Source organism: Myzus persicae, unplaced genomic scaffold, assembly GCF_001856785.1.
Source record: "Myzus persicae strain clone G006 unplaced genomic scaffold, MPER_G0061.0, whole genome shotgun sequence".
Taxonomy (NCBI): Eukaryota; Metazoa; Arthropoda; class Insecta; order Hemiptera; family Aphididae; genus Myzus; species Myzus persicae.
The window spans coordinates 796,861-818,469 of NW_019104045.1; the positions used below are offsets into that span (position 1 = coordinate 796,861).

General features: G+C 30.9%; 3 protein-coding genes across 4 annotated transcripts in view; 1 reads left to right on the forward strand and 2 right to left on the reverse strand.

Annotated features, from left to right (window-relative positions):
- The first annotated feature begins 2,381 nt into the window (after positions 1-2,381).
- Positions 2,382-13,908, forward strand: LOC111038027 (DNA topoisomerase 2). Of its 2 annotated transcripts, none has more exons than XM_022320958.1 (23): positions 2,382-2,680; positions 3,427-3,591; positions 3,675-3,855; positions 3,937-4,180; positions 4,242-4,454; positions 4,518-4,691; positions 4,758-4,997; positions 5,101-5,394; positions 5,457-5,588; positions 5,719-6,039; positions 6,100-6,330; positions 6,420-6,667; positions 6,735-6,966; positions 7,037-7,236; positions 7,315-7,450; positions 7,518-7,675; positions 9,402-9,543; positions 9,641-9,889; positions 10,452-10,691; positions 10,771-11,078; positions 12,260-12,585; positions 12,654-12,779; positions 13,432-13,908. In XM_022320958.1, exons 2-23 carry the CDS (start codon positions 3,468-3,470, stop codon positions 13,512-13,514), a joined length of 4,602 nt encoding a protein of 1,533 aa, XP_022176650.1. In that variant the 5' UTR covers positions 2,382-2,680; positions 3,427-3,467; the 3' UTR covers positions 13,515-13,908. The 2 variants fall into 2 exon arrangements, with proteins under 2 accessions (XP_022176650.1, XP_022176651.1); XM_022320959.1 differs by lacking the exon at positions 2,382-2,680 and adding an exon at positions 2,719-2,895.
- Positions 12,786-13,402, reverse strand: LOC111038030 (C-Myc-binding protein-like). The gene has a single exon (XM_022320961.1). It carries the CDS (start codon positions 13,266-13,268, stop codon positions 12,918-12,920), a length of 351 nt encoding a protein of 116 aa, XP_022176653.1. The 5' UTR covers positions 13,269-13,402; the 3' UTR covers positions 12,786-12,917.
- LOC111038028 overlaps positions 13,585-21,609 on the reverse strand; it is a 28,740-nt gene continuing 20,715 nt past the window's right edge. Inside the window, exons 2-5 of the mRNA XM_022320960.1 lie at positions 18,316-18,473; positions 17,062-17,266; positions 16,265-16,546; positions 13,585-14,750 (exon numbers count right to left, since the gene is read on the reverse strand). Coding sequence (XP_022176652.1) covers positions 14,465-14,750; positions 16,265-16,546; positions 17,062-17,266; positions 18,316-18,427 — 885 coding nt within the window. The 5' untranslated portion in view covers positions 18,428-18,473 and the 3' untranslated portion in view covers positions 13,585-14,464. The remainder of the gene's footprint in view (positions 14,751-16,264; positions 16,547-17,061; positions 17,267-18,315; positions 18,474-21,609) is intronic.

Consider the following 21,609-nt stretch of genomic DNA (forward strand, 5'->3'; position numbering starts at 1 on the left):
CTCCGCTCCCGCAAGTGCACGAACGCCACGAACCTAAATGTGAACATCGCAATACATTTTTTTTCTGATCAAGAGTATCATTCTTTTGCCAATTATTGAATCATATTAACTATAAGTCTATAACTACTTATTCATCCGATAAAATGTATGTAAAACATATTTGAATTTGTCATACAATTTACATGAAAACGACTTTCCTACGTTTCAAAATTACTCTTTCCACTTCAATATTATTAACATTGAAAAATTCTTAATAATCAAAATTTTAAAGGATTAAGAAATTTAAATGTTCAATTACAAAAAGTGGAAAGGACGTTTTCAAGAAAATGCTGGAATCAAATATGTTTTCGATTATTAGGCTAGTCAGTCGTCAGTACAATTGGAAAAAGATAGATATGTTTTAGAAGAAAACACAGATGGGCCGAATTCCCTTAATATTTCAAGTTGATTGGAGGGCTAAATGCCCACCTACACTAGGGTACTTACTACAGCCTGAGAAGGTGAGAAGTATGCAAAAGTATCAGCACGACAGCACGATGATTGCTCGAAATTCCATATTTTTATACAACCGATATAGGTACTATATAGTTATGTAGATTCTATATTCGCCGTCCGCACTCTGCAGCTGCCGGCCTTGCAGCCTTGGCGAATGGCATTATTCATTGTATTGTAAATTTACTTCGTACGACGTACGTAGTACCTATATACCTAATTTGTGGTGGAACGTTGCAATCGCTATTTTTTTTGGCAGAGTACGTGGTAGTAGGAGTAACGCACCAATAATTATTACGCCACTGCGTCGCAATTTGCGTATATGTAAACATAATAATATGATACATAGATCCATTACAGTTCCAGTGGGGGGAGGAGGGGCTAACATTATTGACATAAATGTGAGCGGAGGGTTTCGATTACATATTATTATATTATACAATAAAAAAGTTATCTTTATTTTATTGAGGGGGGGGGGACTCGAGAAAAACTTTTTTCGCCAACTATAGATATCAAAGCACTATGTAAACATCGCTAGGTAAAATAAAAAAAAAATCACTCAAAATAAGAAAAGTTGTGATATCAAAAAGAGGCTTAGTAATTTCATACATTTATTTGTAGCTATATAGGTAGAAGTATTTTTAAATGTTAACCGAATTGTAAGTCAGATGGATTACAACTTTTATTTAGAAGAAAAAAATGCCTTTTATGTATTTTTATAATTATTACTATACTTATTTACCTATATGAAGATATATGTCCCCGGTTCCCAACTTCGGAAACCAATGCTTTAAGGATTTAAGACAGATGACGGTAAAGTTACCATCTATTATTCGATATTATTGTTGTATCATTTTTTGATTTGTAGGTAGGTGGTCAGGTGGTGTAATCCTGAGCTGTAAATTAATAATATTTCTGGAGTTCAATTTAAAGTTTAAAGGTTCTGTAAATACTGTAATAAATTATTAATTGCAAATAGATAATTCAGACTGTTTTAACAATTATTGGAGGGGGAGTGGAGTCTTTAAAAAAATAGTCTTGGGTGCAAATGGATTTTTTCGGTTCATTAGGTAGCGCTAGTTATTAGCTATAATCAGATAGGCTACCGCTGCGGATGAAGTCTATAGTGACGCCTATATGGTTTGTACCTATTTAGGTAGGTATTGAAGTGTGAATTTATTTAATACCTACAAAATATACTGTAACTATTTGCTTGACGAATAGTGGCTACTATTGTTTATGACTAGATACGGGGTAGTTACAAAACGTAGTGACGTACCCAACTAATAATAGTATATATGTACTTTCATACAAATATACTTTATGTCCCCAAGGCCCAAGTCGATATGAGTATGTTCATGAGATTCACATTTCACACCCCCATATTTTTATATTATTATTATTCTAACAGTAACCTACAAGCTAGGTTAAATTATTAATTTTATTAAAAATAAACACATGTCTTCATTAAATACAAAAATTATAAATACTAAATAAGTACTTCCACACCCAATAGTATAATCTGTAATAATGAATTTATGAAATCACGATTTAATACACCTTGACCGAGTTGACCGTGATATCCAAATCACAACTTTACCAAATTTTTTTTTTTTTACTCTGTGATGTTCTCACACGAAGACGAAACGGAGTGTTTTTGTCAGCATAAAGTAAGAATAATGAATGTACAACGGATGGAGTAACTTGCGATAGGTATATTTATTTTATTATAAATTCAATGGTCTGAATGTCTGATGCGAACCGCGAGTTACCCGCCATAAAACGATGCGCACAACAAGTGAACGCCGAAATCGCACGCACGCGCATCAGCGACGCGGCCGTCAGTGGTGCGCATGCGCGTCCGGCACGTCGTGTATAGGCTACTCGAAATCCCGGCGATCGGTTTTCGTCGGCCATCTTTCGAAAACCGTTTTTTCCCCTTTTTTCGGTTATTTTTTTTTTCCATTGCAATTTGCAATGCCCGTCTCGTAACGAACTACGGTCCTGCTCAGTGGGTTTTGTTCGCTTCTGTTCTGTTAATCCCGTTCGCGCGTCTCCAGTATCGCTGCATTGCTCTCGCACCGGATAGTCCGAGCCACAGTCTGTGGTCGTCATTTGGCTCTGCACAGAGGAATAACATTTGTCGTCAGTCAACCTACGTCAATCTGCCGTTTTGGAGGGAGGAAAGGTGAGAACTTGAAATAATTAAAAAACCGCCGTAGTCCGCCAATTTCTATCGTAGCGCGTACAGTACGCGAACGTTTGAAATATTTCGACGGTTCCCTGTCGGTCTACAGTGTCGGCGATCTGTCCATCTATACTCGACCGACGTAGTCTGCGGCCACAGCCACCGGTCTATAGTCAGTGTCGTCAGGCCCATTACTGCGACCAGTGAAACAAAAGGTACGCCGATGGGTAAATGCGGGAAACTGATTTTTTAATCACTACAATAATTATAATTGCGACAACCGCCGTTGTTTGCTACCAGCTAATCACGCGTCGGCGTCGTCTCGACGACGACGGATAACCATTTAGACCGTTATCTAACGTCTGTCTAGCGGCACCGCCGATTCGACTCCGCGACGCATATTTGCATGTCGTCGTCTTATCCGTTTTTTCGATCGATTGCTAGCCACTTTTTCATTCACGTCTTATCGGTCAAATTGTGTTTCCGGAGATTTTCCGATTTCCCTCATCCGTCGTTGATCGCCTGTTGTTTCTCTCACACTTTAACAACTGAGGGTTTTTACAAATAGTTTGATGATTTCTTGAAAATATGTAGTGATCTACTTATGATTATAGCATTTCGACTGATTAGCGTTCGCTAAAAATATAGGAAACATCCGAGTCTGTATGCCCGTTTAATAGTCCTTGATTTTGTTTTCATTATTTTTTAACAAAATGCATCTTATTTAGTTTATCTTCTTCCCTCAGAACAGTCATATTTGTTTTCTAACCACATCACTGTCGCCGGTATGGCGTCTGTAGAAAATGGAACGCCTCCTGCGGCTTCCAAGTCAAAGAAGACCGCTGTTGAAGAAATCTATCAAAAGAAATCTCAACTTGAACACATATTGCTTAGACCTGACACATATATTGGTAAGTGTTTTTAGTTTCAAGTTGTGAACTTGTATTATATTAATTAAGTCATAAGTTTTAACCTAATGATTTTTGTTGTTCAGGCTCTGTCGAACCTGTCACAGAGTCTATGTGGGTCTATGATACCGAAGAAAATTCTATGGTTCAAAGAGAAATTACTTATGTGCCTGGTCTTTACAAAATTTTTGACGAAATATTGGTTAATGCAGCTGATAATAAACAGAGAGATCCGAGTATGGATACAATTAAAATTGATATCAACAAGTAAGTTAAATTTAACTTTTTAGTGTTTCGTAGTAAATAAATAATTTAATTGAAAATTAATGTTGAATCAATTTTTTTCAGAGAGGAAAATATAATATCCGTGTGGAACAATGGTAAAGGTATTCCTGTTGTTGAACACAAAGATGAAAAAATGTATGTACCCACCATGATTTTTGGACATCTTTTAACTAGTTCTAATTATAATGATGAGGAAGCGAAAGTAACTGGAGGCAGAAATGGATTCGGTGCTAAGCTCTGCAATATATTCAGTAACAGATTTACTGTTGAGACAGCTAGCCGTGAATATCGCAAAGCATTTAAACAAGTAATTTTTTTATTTTTATATTTTAAGTAAGTTTTTATTAATTTTATATTACAATATTTAGACTTGGGCAGATAATATGGCTAAATCTTCAGATCCATCCATAAAAGAGGTGAAAACAACTGATTACACAAAAGTATCTTTTAGTCCAGATCTATCGAAGTTTCGTATGACTTGTCTTGATAAAGATATTGTTGACCTAATGTCCCGACGAGCTTATGATATTGCTGCATCTTCTCGTGGTGTAAAAGTATACTTAAATGGCAAAGTTCTTCCTGTGAGTATTTTTTTTTTAGTTTTTAACATTATATCTATTGAATATTTTTAAAAAAATTTTCAGATTAAAAGCTTTCAGGATTATGTGAATTTGTATATCAAGGGAAAAGAAGATGAATTAGGAAATCCTTTAAAATTAGTGTATGAAAATGCTGGACAACGGTGGGAAGTTGCAGTCACTATGTCAGATACTGGTTTTAAACAAGTGTCATTTGTCAATAGTATTGCTACAACCAAAGTAAATTCTAATAAGTTAAATTACGGGTATATTTTTAAAATGTTGGCATACAAATTATTTCTTTAGGGTGGTAGGCATGTTGATTATATTACTGATATGATCGTTAAACAACTAGTGGATATAGTAAAAAAGCGTAATAAAGGTGGTATGGATTTGAAGAATCATCAAGTTAAAAATCATCTATGGGTGTTTGTGAATTGTCTTATTGTTAATCCTACGTTTGACTCTCAGACCAAAGAGCATATGACATTGCAAGTGAAAAGTTTTGGATCAAAATGCTCATTAAGTGAGAAGTTTGTTACAGCCGTAAGTTACATACAATATCAGTGTTAACTGATACTTAAAAGTATTTATTTTCCAGATCTGATATCAGAATATCAGAATTTAAATTAATTATTTTATATTTTAGGTATCTAAATGTGGTATTGTTGAAGCAGTACTGAGTTGGGCTAAATTTAAAGCACAAACTCAACTACAGAAACAAAGTGGTAAAAAACAAATTAAACTCAGAGGAGTGCCTAAACTTGAAGATGCTAATGATGCTGGAACTAAAAATTCGATAGATTGTACATTAATATTAACTGAAGGAGATTCAGCTAAATCGTTGGCAGTTTCTGGTTTAGGTGTTGTTGGCCGTGATAAATATGGAGTTTTCCCACTCAGAGGTAAATTGTTAAATGTTCGCGAAGCTTCTCACAAACAAGTAAGATTTTACCATTTATTTAAATTGTATTTCTATATATTAAATATTCAAACATTTTTTAGATTATGGATAATGCAGAAATAAGCAGTATTGTTAAAATTGTTGGATTACAATATAAGAAAAAGTATGAAACAATGGAAGATTTAAAGTCATTGAGATATGGAAGATTAATGATAATGACTGATCAAGATCAGGTGAAAATCATTTAATTTTTAATAATTCATAAACATTAATTTAAAAAAAATTATAAAATACTGATTAATACAGTAATCGTGTTAGTATTAAATTAGCGTGAAATAATAAAATAATAATTATGTTTTTTAGGATGGTTCTCATATTAAAGGATTGATTATTAACTTTATTCATCATAATTGGCCAACATTGTTGAAATTACCATTTTTAGAAGAGTTTATTACCCCTATTGTAAAAGCCACTAAAGGCAAAGATGAAACATCATTTTATTCATTACCTGAATTTGAAGAATGGAAAGACGCTACAAGTAACTGGAATAAATACAAAATAAAGTACTACAAAGGTTTGGGTACCTCAACTTCAAAAGAGGCTAAAGAATATTTTCAAAATATGAAGCGGCATAGAATATTGTTTAAATATGAGGATGATGGTGATGGTGAACATATTGAAATGGTAGTTCATATTAATTCAAATATTGTCTACAGTCTGTTATACTACAACAATTATTTTTAGGCTTTTAGCAGAAAATTGGTAGAATCACGTAAGACATGGTTAACCAATTGGATGGTTGAAAGTAAAAGGCGTAAAGAAGCAGGTTTAGCCGAAGAATATTTATATGAAAAGAACACCAGGGCTGTAACTTATAAAGATTTTGTGAATAAAGAATTAGTTTTATTCAGTAACATGGACAATGAACGATCTATAGCATCTGTTGTTGATGGATTAAAACCTGGATCTCGAAAAGTAATCAATAGTATTTTTATATTATTACACAAAAATTAATATTGTCCAACTACTGGATGGAATTCAATTTAATTTGTGGATTTTTTTAGGTCTTGTTTACTTGTATTAAAAGGAATGATAAACGTGAAATTAAAGTTGCTCAATTAGCTGGTTCTGTAGCTGAGCATTCAGCATATCATCACGGCGAAGTGTCTTTGATGTCAACAATTGTGAATTTAGCACAAAATTATGTTGGAAGTAACAACATAAATTTGTTACAACCCATAGGTCAGTTTGGTACTAGGCTTCAAGGTGGAAAAGATGCAGCTAGTCCTAGATATATTTTCACAATGCTCAGGTAATTATTTTTATTATAATTTCTGTAACAGTTTAAAGATATAACAAATTAATATGTAAAACTCTAGTCCTTTGACTCGACTGATTTTTCATCCTCACGATGATCCATTGTTGAATTATCTTCGCGATGACAACCAAAAAATTGAACCTGTGTGGTACATCCCAATTATTCCTATGGTTTTGGTGAATGGTGCAGAAGGTATAGGAACAGGATGGATGACTAAAATACCTAATCATAATCCAAGAGAAGTTATTGATAACCTTAAACGAATGTTAAGAGGTGAAGATCCATTGCCAATGGTAATTTAAAACTAAACATAATTATTGTTTTTTATTTAGAATAAAGTAAATTAAATTGTATTTGCTGCAGAAACCTTGGTACAAAAACTTTGCTGGACATATTGAAAAAATTTCTGAGCAAAAGTTTATCAGTAGTGGTGAAGTAGGTATAATAGGAAACAATAAAGTGGAAATTACTGAACTGCCTGTTGGGGTTTGGACTCAAAATTATAAGGAAAATGTATTGGAACCTATGCTTACTGATACTGAAAAGTCGCCTGCTGTTATAACGTGAGTGGAAGAAAAAAAATGTTTTCACTTCAAAATTATTAGGTCTAAATGTATGTTTTTATTATTTTATACAATTAGTGATTATAAAGAATACAATACTGATACTACAATCAAATTTGTTATAACCATGACTCCAGAAAAACTTCAAAAAGCAGAAAAAGAGGGTGTCCACAAATTTTTCAAGTTAAATGGTTCTATTGGTTTAACTTCCATGGTAAATTTAAAACTATAAATTATTATATTTTATAATTAAATTAGTTAACAAACATTTTGATTTTCAGTGCGCTTTTGATAAAGATTGTGTCTTGAAAAAGTATGAAGCTACTCAGCAAATATTGCGTGAATTTTATGCTGTTCGACTTGACTTTTATGGTAAACGTAAAGCCTATTTGGAAGGCATGTTGGGTGCTGAAGCTGCTAAATTAACCAACCAAGCTAGGTATGTAAAATTATAGGTATACAATTATTAGCTAAATTGTATTTGCTATGGCTCAATCTAAACTTGAAATATGTAAATTATAAGGTTGAATAATAGAAATGTTGACATAGTAAAGCCTCTGGAAAAGTTATTCTAAAGGAATTAAAAAAAATATTAATTTTTGTAGATTTTTGGGATAGTAAAATTCTAAGTGGATGGATGAATTTATTCATCTTATAATTTTGTGTGTTGGTATTTTTAATTTTTGTGTTTAATTTCACCTTAGTAATCATTTTTGTGCTTAAATCTTTATTTTTGAGAGTGATTACTGATAGAAAATTGGATCTAGTTTATACTTAGTGGTGTAAAAATTTCATAGTACTTACCAAAATAATTGTGGAAAAAAAAAATGAAAATCAGAAATGTTTATGTAAAACCAGCTTCAGTAACATTTTAATATATTCTTGATTCATATATAAATAAACACAAACTAGTTTTAACTTCAACTAAACTGTATATTCAAATGTAAAATAATAATTGCCGGGTCGGCTAGTAGTTTATGAATAATTAATAGTTTTCAAAATATTACCAGTCTAATTTTATGTTATTTATGTACCCGAAGTTGGGCACTAACTATTTAGTAAAAGTGTTAAAGTAACTTTCTCACTTACCAAGTTAGATTTAATTTGTATTAATTTTGGAACTCAACTAATTGAATTTAAAGTGTTAATTTATCAAATCTTGAATAGAATTATAATTAACTAGTAGTTGTTGTAGTTATTTTTCATTTCAAAGATCCAAATGTTTCCTAAAATTTCTGAGTTTTGACTACTTTTATCTATAGGTATGGTCATAATTAATTTATTAATAATGAATATTGAGTATTTTTAATTTTATGATAATACATTTTTCTTGTCATATTATTTTTAATTATGGTATAATAACAAAATAATTGCCTTAACACAACTCTTTTAAAATCAGACGTTTGTAGAAGCCTTAACATAATTTTAACAAACTCTTTACATTTATATTTTAAAATAGAAATAAAGTTTGTGAAAAACTTTGACTTTGACTTAAATTTAAGTTGCCATATCCACCAAACTAACTTCTAATTAACTAAGTTAAAAATTTGGAAAATTTCAGAAACTAACTCATATTTTAATCTAGTTTATGTAATTAAGTAACTTAATTTTAACTAGTTGAAAAAAATGATTTAACTTCTCTAGCTCTGTTTACACCACAAACCTATAACACCATTTTATGATATTTGGTACTGACTCACAAATTATTTAAAGTTAATTGCAATATTAGATTCTATGTTTTTAGCAATAGTCAGCTCAAGAACATATTAATAACAAAAATTAAAAGGTCATATCAACTCTGCTCTATTTTTGTTGTATGCAATGCTTATAAATGAACTCTAATTTAACATATTCAATATTACAGTGCCTTACACTATAAGGTATACTCATACCTATTGTACAGCAGCTACTGAATATGCCTTCCAAGTTTTTCTTATTTAATTTTCCAGTCTCTGAAATTTTAAGTTGGAAACTATTTGAAGGGATTAATTATATTTTAAATCAATATACTGTGATTTTAGTTTTAAATTATTCCAATGTAATAGACTATCTTGCTTTCAGACTTTTGAATACTCGTTCTTAATTATATACATTTTGTTCTTTGTTCATAATATATGTTAATGTATATAAAATAATTTAACACTGTTTAACAATTTTTTTTTAAGATTCATTGTTGAAAAATGTGATGGAAATTTACGAATTGAGAATCGTAAGAAATCTGAAATGATCAAAGAATTGGTGAGACGAGGTTATAATAGTGATCCCGTCAAGGCTTGGAAATTAATTCAAGATCGAGAATCAGTATTGGTAATTTATTTATTCAATTTTTTTACTAAATTTATAAAACAAGAAAGTATAATATCATAAGTTATGTACATTTATTCTTATTTTTATTTCTCTGCAGTTAGACGAAGCTCAAAGAATTGATGAAGAAACTGAAGATGAAGCTGCTCCATCAACTAGTGCCACATCTAAAGACGATGACAATTTAGACTATGATTATTTGCTTGGTATGTCCTTCTGGCATTTGACATTGGAGAAAAAGAATGAACTGTTAAGAAAGAAAGAAGAAAAATGTACAGAATTAGATATCTTAAAGAAAAAGTCCCCTGCTGATTTATGGACCGAAGATTTAGATGCATTATCATCAAAAGTATGTACAAATTATCATGTTAATTAAGTTATAAAATGCAATTAACTTTTTATATAGTTTCACAGTTTCACTTTAAAACTTAAGTTAACCATCAAAATATGTATAATATGTTTTGAACATTCACTTAGTTATTATAAATAAATAATAATAACAATTTTCAATAGTAAAAATAGGGTTAAATAATTAAGTTGAATATATTTATTATCAAATATAATTTTTATTAATGCATGCAAAAACCAAAATTATGTAAAGCTAAATAATGATAAGAAATTGATAAAATAAGTTTTTACATTATAAAATATACTGGGAAAAAATTGAAATACAGTCTTATAAAAAATGATATTCCACAATATGCCTGCCATAATATGTAGTAAATATGTGCCAAAAATGGTGGGGTTTCAAATTTGTTATACAACTAAAAACATATTTCTATGTTTTTTAATAATTTTTTGGATTATTGAATTATAATATATAAATTCAATTAGTCCTAATCCCTAGTTATTACTTATTAATACATTTCTATAAATTTATATTGAGTTTAATTATTAGTTTTATATTTCAGTTGGATGAAGTTGAAGAAAAAGAAAGACTCGATGAATTAGGTGATGAATCTGGAAAATCAAAATCAGCTGCTAAAGGTGGCAAATTAGCACTTGGGAAAAAAAAACCACTTGTGGCTGCTGATTCATTACCATCGCCTGCTGCAAGACGTGTAATTCCTAAAATTGATGCTGAAATGTTGAAAAAAGAAGAAAAGATAATAGCTGCTAAGGAAAATAAAGGAAAACGTGCTGTGAAAAAGGTTTGGATCGGTTTGGATTATAATAGTATTTTTTCTTGTTATTAAAGTAAAATGTTTAATTTATTAATTATGAAATTAGAAAAAAGGCGAAGGTGAAGAAGGAGGTGATGATGACTCAAAACCAGAGAAAGAAAAGAAAGCTCCTAAAAAGAAAACAGATGGTTTAAAACAAACCAAATTGAAGTTTGACAAAATTGATGACGACGATGATGATGGTGGTGGTAATTTGTCAGATTCTCCTCCACCGCCTCCTAGAACTGTTACGAAACGCCAAGCTGCTAACATATCGTTTAAACTTGATGATGACGACAATGATGAAGATGATCCGGCAAATAAATCTGACCAAAGTCTTTTTAATTCACCAATACGTGATGCATTTTCTGATGAGTAAGTATGATTTTAAATTTAAGCATTAAATGGCAAATTCTAAAATTGATTTCCACTTGGACAAATTGTCTTGATGATTTGTATCCACTATTTGTCTGGTGTATATTTTATAATTATGTCCAACATCATTGCTGCGGTTTGTTGTTGACTAAACAGTAAATAATGTGGGTGGCATATGAATTAATTTTGTATTAAACCAAAATCTATTAACCTTTTAAATTTTAATTATTATACTTGTGGAAATAACATTATTTTATTTATTATTTTAGATAATTAATGTTAATGAATGTTTTGATTTTAAAAGGATATTATTATTGTGCGTGTATCAATTGTGAATCAGTAAAAATGGTTACATTTTCAACTTAATGATCTTTTCTGGAAGGAAATTTAATTTTGCTAGTAATTTGGGAGATAAAAAATTCTCAGTGCTCTTCTTAACAATTTGGAAAACTGGACTTAACGTTAAATCAGGAATCGAACATTTTATAACTGTCGATGATCTTAAATTTAAAACCAAATATTAAAATTATTTATGTTTTTATTTTTATTTTTTACTTTTAAAATATTTTAAATTATTTTTGAGCAATTTATAGATATTTTAAATTTATGAATTTATTTTATGTCATTTTTATATATGTATTTAAAATATTCCTAATAAGTTATTGAATCTGAAAACAAATTATTTAAAAAAAAATGTATAACCATTGCCTATATATACCACCAACCTATTCACACCGTTTTACATTAAGGTGGTGGTATTGACAAAAAAATTTAAAAATGTTATTAATATATCCTATTATACTATATAAATATCAATAAATTTTTTGTTCTTTGGTAAAAAGAATTCAACTTAATACTTATAGTAAAATAAAGTACTCAAACAGAAAATATTTAAGACCACAATATCATGAAATAGGTATGCTTGGTAATATAAGCTGACAATGTTCCTTGCTCAGAATCGTTTTTTCGTACTTAGTGATTTCTCATTGGATTCAAATTTAACTCATGTATTATAGTGACTTACTAAATGACGAAATACTCTAGACACATGCTGTACATCGTTACCTGCATTTTCTCTTTTTACAATTTTTAACACTACATTAAAAAATCAAGTTTTTATTTCAATGTGATGATTTTTATTTATTTTATAAGAATGAAGTTTGAATTATATTTATTTTTAGGGCTACATCAGATGATGAGTTTGTACCGAAAAAGAAGAAAGAGTCTCCTAAGAAGGCTGCTAAAAAAGCCCCTGCTAAGAAGAATAATGGTACAGCTAGTACCAAAGTAACAACAGAGGATGAACCTGTAGCAAAAAAACCTGCTAAAAGAGCACCGGCTAAAAAAGCACCAGCTAAAAGTACTTCTGTGGTTTCTATTAGTGATGAGGATGACGATTCACCTGTAACTAAACCGATTAGAAAACCAAGAGCAGCTGCTTCTAAACCGAAACGTAAATTGAGCTCCTCAGATTCAGATGATGTGTTCAAATCTCCATCTACTAGTAGTAAGTTTGTCCATACACTAATTTTTTTAAGCTATTGAAATGTCTTATGTTCTTCTTATCTTATTTAGATAAAGCGCAAAAATCTTTTGACGATCTATTTGGAGAAAATACTAAGAAGAAGGTTATGTCTGATGACGATGATGATAGTTTTAAAATGTCTAATTCATCAGATGACGATTTTGTTCCAAAATCAGGTATTTCATTTAAATAATGAACATTTTATTTTCTTCTTTATAAAACTAATATAAGTATATCAGATTATGCCTAACCTAGAAATTTATGTTCTATTATATTTACAGCAGTTTACCTAACAAAAAATTCATGTTGGTTTTTCATTCTGTTCCAACGTTATTGTCATCAGTTTCAGACTTGGATTTGCTTAATTCTTCCCCATAGTTTTCTAACTCTTTAATTGTCTTTGCTAGTTGCATATTCTCTTCTTCCATTTCCTGAATTTGACTCATCATACTATCATAGTTGGCCTTCAGCATTTTCAGTTCTTCTCTTTCGATAACAGTTTCTGTCATATGAGTGCGAATATAATCCAATGGATCTGTCGGTCTTATTTCCAATCGATAAAGATTTGCTAATACATTAGTCAAAGCATCAATAACACCTAAATCATTTAAATATTTTTTGAAATCTTCACGTTTGTTGTTACCAGAATTTCCTTGACTTGCCATTTTTGAACAATTTCACATTAAATACTTGTCCAAGTGAAAATATTAGTGTGTTTATTATTTATTACTGTAACCAAGCTTTTTTTTATTTACTATGATTATTATTGTTTTGTTGTAATTTTGTTTAGTAGTTAAATTATAATTAATAAACATTTGTTTTTATTAGGAACTAAAAAAAAGGCTTCGACAAGAAAACCTCCTGCAAAGAAGGTTAAAGCAAAATCTCCTTTTGATTCATATTCTGATTAAACCATTTATGTACTTCTATGATGCATGTTAAATTATGAATTCTTGTTGTATCATAAATTTATCTTTTCTGTTATTTTCTTGAAGAACTTACTACATGTATGTCTATAATAGATGATTAATTTAAGTACCTAATTTATGTTCAGTTTAAACTATTGTTAAGGAATTTTAAAGAGCACTTGAAAATTTTCAGAAAAATGTACAAGTTTTTTTTACTTATTTATAAATTATATATATTTTTTGTATGTGTATTTCTGTAAAATCTGATTCTCACTTCTGAAATAGTGTAGAAATTACCAATTTCAATTTATTTTATTTTAAATAGTTTTAAAATTTTTAACAGACATAACTTGTAATTTGTAGTATTATAGAATAATAATGAACAATACATTTTTTTTATACGTTTATTTATACTTTAATAAAATATTTACAAATTTGTATAAATGGTATATAAATATTATATTATTATTTTTCAGAGCTTCTGAAAATGTACAAGCACAATTTTTTCTAGAATTTATAACAAATCAATGAATAATACATGTTAGGGATGTTTGATGTTATTTAGTATATTAATATTGCTGAATTTCAGTTTGATAAATAATGACATACGTGAATAATTTCAGTATAATTGTTTTAAATACTATTATTAATTGTACCACTCGTGAACAGAAATAGTAATTTTTACATAAACTGAGGTAATAAACAGCTTCTTTATTATAACAATTATTGAAATAAATTATTATTATTATGTTTGTATGATTAGTAAATAATTATTAAATTTAATATTACCTATTTTTATATTATACATTATTTTGATATTATAAACATGGGTGTCAGATTATAATGATCACTATCTAATTAGTATAGGCTGATCAAAATAAACCTCATTAAAATATTTACAGTCAACAAAAAAATGCTACAATATTTATGTACATTTACGATTAATAATGTGTTTAGTATCTGTGTCCGTGCATGTGCCTGTCTGATTGTTTGCCGATTGAGAATCGATCGCTGTACTCGTCGTGGTCCGAGTGGGGCACGGCCTGTGGTGGATACTTCTCCGTCTTGTAATGTATTTCTGGTGTGGCACCGAAGCTCTTTTGCCAATGATGTGTCCAGTAGTGATTTTGCATGGCTACCTCTTTGGGCGTTTTGGCGTCCCTGCATACCGTTACACAGTAAATCAGACTGCCCATGAGTGTCAAGAAACCGAAAATGAGGAATATTATGCCCAACACCCTGTGAGCAAAGAACAAAATCAAACTTATAGCATTTCAACATAAATACAAAATGCGGATATGATGGGTAGGTACCTATATTTTATTATTTAAACGCATACTTAATTTCTCCGCTTGATGTGTACAGTGTTAATTATGAGGACCCGTCGGGCGTATGTACACGCTCCGTCTTATAGGAGTGTAACATCAAATTTTACGTTTAGTAGTTCACCTTTAGCTCAGTTAGCTTAATAATTAGAGTGAATTGACCTCTTATTAAAATTAAAGATAAGATTATTACGCGGGGCTTCTCATGGGCTTTTTATTATATTTTAATTTTAAAGAGAGTTAATTTTATTAAGAGGTCAAATCACTCGAATTTTTAAGGTAACTGAGCTAAACGTGATCTGCCGAACGTAAAATTTGATATTTAACGCTCTTGTAAGACGGAGACAACATATGTGGGTATAGCGTCCTCTTAAGGCAACTTCTGCATTTTGTTCGGCAGTTTATAATGTTCGCACTGATTGATTCCTAATATTCCTATACTTTTACGAACATTTACTTTTTCAAATGTACGTAATATTTTATCCTATAGATAATAAAATCAATGAGTTTCGTTCTGATTCTAACTTACAAAATTAATTACACGTCGTAACAAAATACTGAAACTACTTATCCCGCTGTCATAGGTACTAAGTAGGTACACACGACTCGTGTCGAAAATATGTAAATTATGACCCCGGCAGATTAAACAATAATTATTGTGCTTGGGATTTTTCTTCTGACGAATAATCGGGTAATCATAGGTACATAAATTTATTTTCTAATTGAAAAAAAGTTAGCAAGATTTATAGAGAACCTATTTTTAATTGTGTATGAGTATATTGAGTGGACAGTTAAACATTTTAAGTATATAGTATGATTTCCAACCGGCAACAACTGCACTGTTTTCACCTATACTCTTCGGTGCTTGACTTGGAAAAATGAAAGTAGATGGAGGACTAATTACTTTAAAAAAAATAACGTCCCCACATTACTGGTTAAACGTCATTGAGTCGTAAGGGATAAACCCCCCACCTTCTAATACGCCTATTTAAATCATATCAAAAATATATTTATAAATATTCAATTTAAAAAAAAAATAATAGGTAATTAGTAACTACTATACATATTATATTATAGTTATTAATAATATCAAACTAAAAATAATAATAAAAGTAAATCAGTGAATGATTAGGTAATAATTAGTAAATATTAGATAACCATCTTATAGATCCGCGATTATGAAATAATCCATACGACGAATTATGATGGTGTCTCGCGCATTTTGATAAAAATGCCGAATAATGTAGCATCTCGTGAATTCCGCTTAAAAATAATAGTGAGGCTAGGCTAAAATTTCTGAAAAATTAGTTGGGGTACTCCGTCCCCTTGCGTTCACCCACCAAGTCGAGCACAGCCTATATTTATGCGGACATGAGATGAGGTAACCGGTAAACAGGTAATTAGATGGTATAGTCAGTAGGTACTCACCACACGAACAGAGGTTCAAAAAATTGTATAACGATGACGAAACCCAACGTGACCAATATGAGTCCCAGGTTGAGCAGCAGCATCAGGCAGCACATACCCTTGGTGTTCGGGCAAAATGGATTTGGCGCCGACATCGTTTCAATAGTCATGCCTGGTTTGCGTGTGATCTTGGACTTGACCGTCGACACTTCGGATGGGGCAATACCGTTGCTTCGGTACGAATAGTGGCTGGGAGCCGGCCCCCTGCTCCTGTTGCTCCTGCTGGTGTAATGAGATCCACGACTGAAAAAAAACATAGGTACGTGATTACTGATTATTGTAGTTGTTAAAATATTGTTCCCTACCTATCTGACTCGATCGCCGCATATTATTATATAATATATGGGTAGACTTGGAACAAACGCGCACTAAACAGATGAAACCCTTTTCCCCTCCCGCGCGATCATTAAATGTCAAGTCATCTCGTTCAAAGGATTTTTACTCCCCAACATTAAAAAGGAGTACAGTTCATTTGTTTAACAGACACGGCACTCACTTCGAGTGGTAGCTGTAATTTTCTTTCTATTGCACCTGCACAAATTAACATGGTAAGTCCTATTTCAATATAAGTAGGTTTACATTATTCAAGCCTCCCCTCAAAAAAAAAATTGCTCCAATACATGCCTAAATAGCGCAAACGCACAGGTCTAGTTAATGTCTAAAAACTATACGAAACTAAAGCCGAACTGAAAATAAAACTACGACCCAATAGTCCACCAGCAATAAATGTCTAAAATTCCAGATCTATTTCTTCTCACCTCATTTCGGACGGCGGCCTGTACGCAGCGCTAGTCACGTAAACGTCCGAATCATGGTGGCTGGCTGCTGACCTGGCTCTGGAGCTGCTGGACGGCCTCTCCAGGCTCCGGGACCGCTTCGACCTGGGTGGCGTCCGTTGACCGCGAGACGACGGCCTGTCTGTGGCGATCGTGTATTCGGACAAAGTTCTTTGGCTGTCTTCACCTACGTGTGATGTATGCCGTTATAGGTTTAATCATAGGTTTATGTACATAGGTTATATATATTATACTCATAGGTTTGTTATACAATGGTAAAATTGGAGGATTGGGGATATATGGAAGAGAGACAGAGGCTAGGTCTTGTAATAATAGAGCTCTCGTACTACATTACTTTTATTTTGAGGGAACCCCGAATCTAATTATGTTTTTTTAGTACGTTCTTTTCGGAAAAAAATATTTTAGCTTAAAATTGTATTATTTTGATAAGATTAATTTCAATTTGAACTGATATGATTCTACTTATTATTATGCCTATGTTACTGTCTAACAGTTATAGAAAATAATTTAATAGTATATTTAAAATAAATACATATAACATACCATACATAATTCAATTAATTACAACTACCTATTTTATTAAAGTGATTATTCTGAAAATATTAATTTACAAAACGCTCATAACTCATAAGTAAACACTCGCAAGTCGCAGCCGAGTGCATATCGCAGTCCAGTGGACATAGTGTAAACTGTAAATTATGTATATAGAATACTGTAATTATTTTTTTGAAAAATTTCTATTTGACGTGTGACCAAGTCAAGTTGAGTTCAATCGTTTCAATGGACACATTCGTTTTTTTTTCAATTCTCCTTTATTTTATTTTTTAAATTGAAGCACTAGTTGTAGATAAGTATATATCGTATATTCGTATATATAATTCGATCCCAAAGAAGCCAAAAGTCGTGTGTCCATTTTATCTATAAATTATTCAATATAGATACCAGGTAGGTACTACCTACCAAAGAAGGACTTTCATGATAGAAATATGACGTTAAATTATGTTCTAAAAAATCAATTAATATTCTCCCTATATTTTATCCTCTCAAGTATTATTATTTTAGCATAATAAGTGCATACGCCCAGCATTTACATTTTATTAGGTAGATATAGCCATATAGGTATAAAATATGTTTAGTAACATAATTATGTTATCTTATTATTTTAAATTTAAATTAAAATTTTAAAACGGTTAAACAATTTTTCTACGTTCTTACCATCGGTGGAATATCCTCTGTGCACATACGGTAGCGTCTCCGTTGATCTGTGGTGGTTTTTGCTGCTGCCGGGAGTGGCCACGTAGTGATGTTTACTGATACGTTTCACCATTTTGTTGAGTTAAAAATGACGGGCTATTCAAGATGACGCGTTGGACCTTTAAAAAAAAAAAAGTAAATATAATAATGTATATTTTACAAGCCATCGATATTGTGTATCATACAGTTTGGAATCCAGTACAATTAGGGTGAATGGGAGGAGGGGGTTAGGAACATAAAATACAAAAATATACAAGTAATTCATTGAAAGTGAGTAAATTTTTTTTAGTCTAATATATATTGACAATTTTTACTAAGAAAATATTCTATATTAAAGACTGTACAATATTTTGAACAAGTAAAATTAAATAAGGAAGCTTGAAAGATTTTTGAGCGGTTAAACCTCACCTAGCCAACTTCAACCAATGTTGGGTATACATAGGTATCATATTGTACATTGTTGTTAGTTAGTTATAACCGGAAAACTTAAATATATTTAATAATGTAATGATTGAGTTCGAGGGCATTTGTAAAATGCACCACTCTAGGAATACATTATTTGGTATTAAAATTGCCTAGGTTAAACCCCTTAGAAGGTGAACGTCAAGAGTTTGTTTATGGAGTTAACTCATACAAACCAACATTTGATGCGGTGCATTATATTGTGTTTAATATTTTGGAGCCCATTTAGTCACATGATCTATATTATATTTTCTATAAATATAAGAAATTAAGAAACAAAAAAACAGTCAACACTGAAAACACTGTCAACACTTATAAAAAGAAACATACCTCAACACAAGTGAGAAATCGTTTTGTCATACGAAAATAAATTGTAAAATAACAGTTATAATAATTATAACTCAAGAAATTCCCAAACGTTCTTCGCGCCAAGTAAGAATTAATATAACTTAAAACAATGGCTAATTGTAAAGTCGTATACGTAATGAGTGTCACAGATATTATATTAAATAGTGACGTGAGCTGAATAATTTATATGCTCGTTTTTCGTAGTTTAATTAAAAACGGTAAATCTCATCAGGAGCAATTAAAGTTAAAAACGTACAGTTAACAGACGTTTAGTTTTATCAAAAAATACGAAAAACATATAAATCACGAATTCAAAATATAAAATCAATTACACCAATATTTAATTAAAACAGAAGTTATGTAGGTACACTGCGATAATTAAAACGTAATCCGTAAAAAATTAAGTCACATGAGATCGAAAACAATAAGTAGGTACCCATGTAAAATATAATGTCGCCGTCTGCAAGATACACAATAATATAATATAGGCTTTCTTTAGTGAAAATTGGTTTAAAAATTATATCTGAGTATTTTGAGTGGCTACAATATACGGACATAGGTCAATTATATACTACAATCGTTCGTCGTTTTTGAGTGTACCTATATACATATCCTACCCTCCAGAAAATTAAACCACGCGTGCACATATTATAATTTTTCTAAATATAACATTCTAAATAACGCTCTGGCCCAGATTTTTCAGGTCGTCCCAAGTATTATAGTTATTGTCACAATAATCTGTCGTGGATCGTTCCGTAGTACGGTTATTGCCGAGACACGCGCGCAGATTACAACAATCGATAAGTATCTATATAGGTAGTACACAACACTAGCTGTCTTAGGTGTTGCTGTATAATTTATAATTACCACGGGGTGATTCAACAAGTATTCCTTTTTCTTCTCAATGGTGTTGTGATGTTTGATATCTTATAAATATAGCAGCTAGGTATTAGGTACTAGAGTTTGGATGATATGGAGGCTATGGTAATTTTAAAATTTTATGAGGAATTTATATTAGAACATAAATATTTGAATCTAAAAAATGGTACATGCATAATAAATACTGCATGTGACGACCGATATTAGGTAGGTATATATCTATTTTATATTTTTGTAAAATAGTTTTTAAGGACAACCTATACATTATTATTCTTAATATAAAAATTTAAATAACTGATAAACTATTCGAATTAAATTTGAAATACCTAATTCACAGTAAAGGAGGAGAGTTCTCCTTTGAAAAACGGGAGTTTTACCGTCACATAACACTCTTACTACTTAAGTAGTATGAAAAATCTCAAGAACCTAAAAATAGATGGTCCTTAAGTATATGTTTAAAAATTCAAAAATCAGAATTTGAATAAATGTATTATTTAATGAAACAATGGGAGCAATTATGATTGGTGAATCACACTATGTATATTATAATTATAAATAATATTAGGTATATATTATAACGACAACTCAAATCTCCATCTCTTTTCTCCTCTATACGGTCCGGTTGGTCGCACCTGTTGACGCGGAGATTCCGTTATGTAAATGTCACGCAGTTAGTATTGTTTAGTAGATATATAGTAACCTATCTCTACGTAGTTTATGAACAATGCCTAAAACGGTGTCTACAATGTGCCGATGCGGGGAGGGTGTAGGAGAGGACGATTGGCGGAGAAGGAATCAAAACTGTTAAATAATATTATAATGCAGAAGCGGCTATATTATTGTAGGTACACTACAGCACTGAAATCATTGTGTTCACGACATTATTTTATGGGCACGTGTTACAATGTTATGAACGTATCCGCTAGGCGGATTGGTTAAAAAATAACAAATATCTCAGCAGTCAGCATACCTTGAAACGAAATGCGCAATTCAACAGACAATTTCTTCAGGTGGACAGTGGATTATGAAAACGTTATTATTTTAAATGCATAAAAACATTGACTTTTGCTGTAATGAAAGTGGACATTTTATTTAAACTGATTTTAGTTATTATGATGAGTAGTAATGTCCAAAATTGTAAATGATAGAATCACATAATATGTTAAAACCATTGATAGTTACAGTTTCTATATAATTTCCATACATGTTACACTACTGAAAAATGGTAAACCTACATTTGCAAAATATAGATTAATAAGTAAAAACGAGTATGCTTCAAGATCATTAATCGTCAAATTAATCAGCAAGTATTTACAGTAATGAACTAGACGATTTATTTTAAAATTCAATTGTATAAATTATGATAACGCCTGACATTCGCTTTTTTAAAGGGTTTTGCATAGGCACTAATTCAAAATTAAAACATTTAAAGTGGCCCTCTATAATAGTTATGGAGCATAATTCAGCATAATTATGAAATTATATAGAAAACAGGTTTTTTGTAGGAAAGAACCTAGAAGAGGATATAAAAGTGATTTATGAAAAAACAAAATTTTCACCACAAAA